Here is a 6,666-nt window from a genome sequence, read left to right as displayed (position 1 = left end):
GGCACGGCCTCTTGCGGGTGGTTGCGGTGTGTCGCGGGTAGCTTGCGGTGTTGTTGCGGGTAGCTTGCGGTGTTGTTGCGGAGTGAGCGCACATGTGCACGAGACACGACGTGGAACGATGCATGATTGTTGCACATGCACCGTTCCAAACCGTGTCGGATATGAACCAAGGGTATATATAAAGGTCTGGCAAGCACATGCCTCATTCTTTTGCCAGCCAGCATACAGTATGGACATCCAGAGCCTCTCACCCCAGGAGACCCAGAGATTTTTGGCAGCTGTACTCTTTATTTGTGCAGTCCAGGTCGTCTACGAGTGGAGAAGAAGAAGACGTACTGCAGTGCCACACCCACCAGAACGATTGCGAAGAAAGGACGACAGGGCAGGGGGGTTATGGAGTCGGGAGTGGCTGACACGGCGACAATTATATGGAAACTACGACCAGCTGCTACAAGAATTGAACAAAGAGGACCCCGAAGGACACAAGAATTTCCTACGCATCTACCCAGAATTGTTCCAGGAGATGGTTGAGAGGTTGACGCCCATTTTGAAGAAGGAGGACACTAGAATGCGGAATGCACAAGAGGTGGGACTTAAGTTAGCGGTCACCCTCCGGCACCTGGCAACTGGGAACGACTATCCAAGTCTCCAATACAGCTTCAGAGTCTCCAAGGCTTCCATATGCCGGTTTATCCCGATAGTCTGCGATGCCATTATCGACACCTACAAACCAGAAGTGATGAAGTGCCCCAAGGCACCAGAAGAATGGAAGAACGTAGCACAACGATTCGCCTCAAAGTGGAACTACTTCAATTGTGTGGGAGCCCTGGATGGGAAGCACGTCGCAATCAAGAAACCCAGAGGTGGAGGGTCACTGTACTTCAATTACAAAAAGTTCCACAGCATCGTCCTCATGGCCCTCTCCGATGCAAATTACAAGTTCTTGTACATCGACGTCGGTGCAGAAGGAGGTGGTGGGGATGGAGGTACCTGGCAGATGTGCACCCTGGCCAGGGCCATCAATAACAACCGTGCACACTTCCCTCATGACAACGACGACGAACCCATCCCCTACCACATAGTCGCCGACGATGCCTTCGCTCTCAAGACGTGGATGATGAAACCCTACTCCCACCAATCACAAGATCCCACCGAATGACTATACAGCTACAGACTATCTCGCGCTCGTCGTGTGGTGGAAAACGCATTCGGGCTGCTACAGATGAGATGGCGAATCTTCGGAAGGACGATGCAACAAGATGTCCCTGTTTGCAAAAAGCTAACGATGTGTGCATGTGTCATGCATAACCTGACACTGCAACACTACCAATTGCTCGCACCGTTGTCGACCATGAGAACCAACAACATGATGTCGTCCCTGGTACTTGGTGTTACGGCCTGCCCGTAACATACTCCACTACCATCACCACCTCCGCTTCCTACCTCGTTCGCCACCTCTCCACCTCACCTTCCACGTCACCGTCTCATGAACCCTCCACGTCACCGTCTCACGAAGCCCCACTACTGTCCCGAGGTTGAATTCACGCGTCCCCATTTGACTCAAGCGGAAGTGTCAAGCAAGCTCTCTGATTTCTGGAAGTCAGTCGAGGTTAAGGCCTCAGCCAGTGAACACAACGCCTCTTGGACTACCGTGGGATCCACCTCACCCAGCACTTCACCACTGCGACACCTCATAAGTATCACTTCCCTTCGTCCCGTTTTTTCCACATTGCCTCCATATAGGATTAGTATTATTGTTAGGTATTAAGTTGGGTTCTTTATATTTATTTATGCGTTATATGTATATGTGTATGTCATTTTCCTGTGTTTCATGTTATATCTCTATGTGCATGTCAGTTTCATTGTTATTGGGTTATTAAATAGCTTCTTAAATGCCCCCTTTGCATATCCTCACCAGTTGAACCTGCAGTGTATTTTTTTAATTGATTAATGCTCAGGAACAGGATCTCACTTTGGCTAAGGTCAGACATGTTGCCAGTGAGACAAAGGATATGTCTAAATTGCCTTGTTTTTATTATCAGGAAGGAGTCCTGATGCGTGCCTACAGACCTCCTGAACTGAAACAACTAGACACCTGTTCAGAAACACATCAAATTGTCATCTCCTTGTCTGTAAGACCAGCCATTATAGAACTAGCTCATGATGGATTGTCAGGTCATCTAGGCATCCAAAAAATCTACAAGAAGGCTCTTCAACATTTTTTTTGCCCAAGAATGAAAAAGGATGTGTCACACTATGTAAAAATATGTCATATATGTCAAATTGTGGGTAAGCCTAACTAACGCCTTGTGCCAGCTCCTATGACGCCAATTCCAATTCAGACGGAGCCCTTCAAAAAGATCGTTCTGGACTGCATAGAGCCCTTACCCAAAACCAAACGAGGGAATCAGTATTTGTTAACCCTCATGGATCCCACTACCAGGTACCCTGAAGCATTCCTTCTTAAGAACATCACATCAAAGACCATTGTAAAATATCTAATACATTTTTTCACCTCGGTAGGAATTCCAAAACAAATTCAGTCTGACAAGGGTAACAATTTCACTAGCAATTTTTTCTAACAGATAGTGAATGATCTAAACACCGACTATGTAACCTCCTCGGCTTACCACCCCATGTCCTGGTACCGCTGGCACCATCAATTTGTTCTGGTGTGGTTGAAGAGAAACACTGGGGAAACTTCCCTGTGTTTATTGTAGGATACAAAATGTACTGGAGGCTTGGTAGCTTGGTAGCGAGCGGCCGCGGAAAGGCTTGAGAAGTAGCCAGCGGCGAGAGAGAGACTTGTAGTCGGTAGCGGCTAGATGGAGCTTGTAGCAAGCGTGGAGTGTGACTGCAGATAGTATACTGTAGAACTAGACTGGCTGTGCAGGACAGGAGGACCAGTCAAAGAAGGCAAACGAATTGTCAAACAGAGCGTGAGCCTGTTCCTTAAGCTGCGTTAGGAACCAGACTGAGCATGGCATTCCTTAAGGTAGCGGAACAATACACAGCCCCAGTACACCATATACAGAACATTACATTACTCCGCATTAACAAAGTAGTCTGTCTATGATATTGTTCGATCACGCTAACGAAGGTGTCCTCACCGAGCACTCTAGTCAATATATAAACATTTCAAAAGACAATAATAATAATAATGACATGTCCTACAATGCACTGAGCAAAATAAATATCACATAAGTGTGAAAACAATTAAGAAAATATAGTTAGTTTGCAAATGAATTGAGCATAAATGAAAAGCATGAGATAATGATAATGCAAACAAAAAAACAGCAAACTATACTCAACTATAAGTATCATAAATCACCTACATACCACAAGTTGAGTAACTAATTCAACTTCGATAGAGCAGATAACAATGTATAACAGAAGAGGTGCTGTTAAAACAAAATGTAATGAATGTTGCATTAATAGCAGAGTTACTTACATAGGCAGAATAAATATAATTGACACTAGCAAAAAAATATTATGTAGGTAGGGAGTATGAGAAAATGTTAGTGTAAATTTAGTAATAAAAAAGTAAAATGGGATGTAAAAAAATGTGACTGCAAATGGAACCCCCCATTAGACACACGATATACCCTAGGGGCCACGCCTGTGTGTTAAGGCCTGAGAAGCATGAATATGTCTTCTGATAAATCAAGCAAATTTACAGTCAAAAGAAATATTACCTACATGACATTAATCCCTCCCCATGTGTCATCTGGGGACAGCACATAATAATATAATATAATATAATGCAATAGAACATAATGCAATACAACATGATATAATATAAGAGATACACTTCACACAACTGTAAAAATTGAGCAAGAGAATGTGTCAATATCTTCCCCACTGAATTTCTGAATGGAAGAGTCATGTTGTAGAAGTTTAATAGCTGGAGATGCTACAGATGTAAGAGGTAATGTGACATTTGTAGTGGATGTAGTCACAGGAGTGAAAATATTAGTAGTAACCATAGTAATAGTTGTAGTAGTAGTAATAGTCGTTGTAGTAGCAACTGGGTCAGACATTGTGACAATTTGTTGATAATAAGATTTACCACTACGTAAAAACATACAGAAAAATATTATATATATATATATATATATATATATATATATATATATATATATATATATATATATATATATATATATATATATATATATATATATATATATATATATATATATATATATATATATATATATATATATATATATATAGTTACCACTCAAAGAAATTGTGTTGGACCACGTACAGGTGTGCTGCGTGTCTACTCGTACGTAAACAGACGATAACTTGAGTCACAGACAGGTTAAATAAGAACTTCTCAACATACAGGTCCGCTAAGCACTCACTCTGTGAAAATGAATAATATTAGTACAAGAGTACTTCACAAGAACATAAGTGTATCAGACTTGAGAAAAATAAAATATGAAATTATACTAAGTACACTTTTACAATAATCAAGATGATGATGATAATTTACACTATAAAATTATTAAAGTGATGTACTAATTACGTTAATATGATTGTAAATAAGAATGCGATGAAATAATTATAAAAACTTGGCAAGTAAATGATTATGGCAAGTGCATACTGAAAGAAAACACAAATATAGGTGTTACCCTTAAAATTTGTATCAAAGAAAACTGCGTGTCTGAGGAAAATCACGTGAAATAAATTTATGCACACGTAAATAAAGAAATCACTGCATATAATGCTAACACATCAAAACATGCACAATAGTGTAACAGCACAGACAAACAAATAATGTGTAAATGTGTACTCACTGAAAAAAAAAAAAAAAAAAATGTGTGTGTGTACTCGCACAGAAAAAAATATTTGGTACCCCAACCACAATAATAAATATGGCGTCTGTCTAGAGCCAATCAGGAAGCTCTTATGTCATAGGCGACCAATCATAACACTTGGCCTCGCTGGGGACAAATATGGTGCGCTTTTTTACGCGGGAACGTCATTCACTGGTACATAAAGTTATTCATAGAAAATTAATCACTGTGATTATAAAGTTTTACTCACGACAGGTGATACTTATAAAGTAGCAGAGATGTATGGATGTTCCTCAGCTCCACGAAAATCCTTGGCAGAGCGGTAGGCTGGGGGCAAGAAGGGAGGACGCAGTCTTACTAGGCTGCATGTGGCGGTGATCTCAGACTGTGGATGGACGACACACCAGCTGCCGCCATCAATGTCCTGGTACCGCTGGCACCATCAATATGTTCTGGTGTGGTTGAAGAGAAACACTGGGGAAACTTCCCTGTGTTTATTGTAGGATACAAAATATACTGGAGGCTTGGTAGCTTGGTAGCGAGCGGCCGTGGAAAGGTTTGAGAAGTAGCCGGCGACGAGAGAGACTTGTAGTCGGTAGCGGCTAGATGGAGCTTGTAGCAAGCGTGATGATGTATAATTACAGTCTGCACACTGGAGTGTGACTGTAGACAGTAGACTGTAGAACTAGACTGGCTGTGCAGGACAGGAGGACCAGTCAAAGAAGGCAAGCGGATTGCCAAACAGAGCGTGAGCCTGTTCTTTAAGCTGCGTTAGGAACCAGACTGAGCGTGGCGCCACGTCCCTTGGGGTAGCGGAACAATACACAGCCCCAGTACTCCATATACTGAACATTACATTACTCCGCGTTAACAAAGTAGTCTGTCTATGATACCCAATCCCAAGGCTGTCTGGAGCGGTTTCACCAAACATTAAAATCCATGATGAAGAAGTATTGCTTGGAGCATCAAGGAGACTGGGATGAAAGTATCTCTTTTCTTCTCTTCGCCTTGAGAGAATCTCAAGATTCTTTAGGTTACTCCCCTTTTGAATTACTCTATGGTAGACAGATCAGAGGGCCTCTCAAAATATTAAAGGATCAATGGTCTTAGGGGGGAAGAAATATTACTTGCCCGCCCGTAACATACTCCACTACCATCACCTCCTCCGCTTGCTACCTCGTTCGCCACCTCTCCACCTCACCTTCCACGTCACCGCCTCATGAACCCTCCACGTCACCGTCTCATGAAGCCCCACTACTGTCCCGAGGTTGGATTCACGCGGCCTCATTCGATTCAAGCGGAAGTGTTAAGCAAGCTCCCTGATTTCTGGAAGTCAGTCGAGGTCAAGTACTCAACCAGTGAACACAACGCCTCTTGGATCCACCTCACCTATAGTCCTGCTCGTCTAAGAATGTGGATTGGGTGCGGCCCCCATGGGAAATAGCGGGAGGACAGCGCTGCCATACCTTTAATCCCTCGTTGTCTACCCCCCTCTTTCCCTCTTCCTCCCTCTCTCTTACCCCTCCCTCTTCCTCCCCCTCTCTTTCTTCCTGGTCAAGGACACCGCAGCTGACCTCCCATCACCTGTATGGATGGCGGGCGTGATTGGTGTTGCTGCCGTGAAGATTTGAATGTAGTTTTTTTTCTTACTTATGTCAGCTTATTTTAAAGTACTTTCCTTCACGATATAATCTAATTACAACTATGGAACTATTTACTCATCCCAAACCGCAAGGAAACCTCTTTATAAGTATATTATTTTTTTTAGCAACACTGTAAAATATGTATGCCACGTTTCTTGCCAGGCTTATGAATATATTATCAATAATAAGTTTACTGCTCTCTCATACGTTGTAATACT

General features: G+C 42.6%; 1 protein-coding gene across 1 annotated transcript; it reads left to right on the top strand.

The window, feature by feature from the left end:
• The first annotated feature begins 229 nt into the window (after positions 1-229).
• Positions 230-1,159, top strand: LOC123505747 (putative nuclease HARBI1). Its single transcript, XM_045257399.1, has one exon. It carries the CDS (start codon positions 230-232, stop codon positions 1,157-1,159), a length of 930 nt encoding a protein of 309 aa, XP_045113334.1.
• Positions 1,160-6,666: the final 5,507 nt, after the last annotated feature.

This window comes from Portunus trituberculatus, chromosome 18 (genome assembly GCF_017591435.1).
Source record: "Portunus trituberculatus isolate SZX2019 chromosome 18, ASM1759143v1, whole genome shotgun sequence".
NCBI lineage: Eukaryota > Metazoa > Arthropoda > Malacostraca > Decapoda > Portunidae > Portunus > Portunus trituberculatus.
This window is presented reverse-complemented; position numbering and strand designations above follow the sequence as displayed.

Excerpts from the sequence above, each read along its gene's own strand:
- LOC123505747 (XM_045257399.1), top strand. The coding sequence starts at position 230 with ATGGACATCCAGAGCCTCTCACCCCAGGAGACCCAGAGATTTTTGGCA.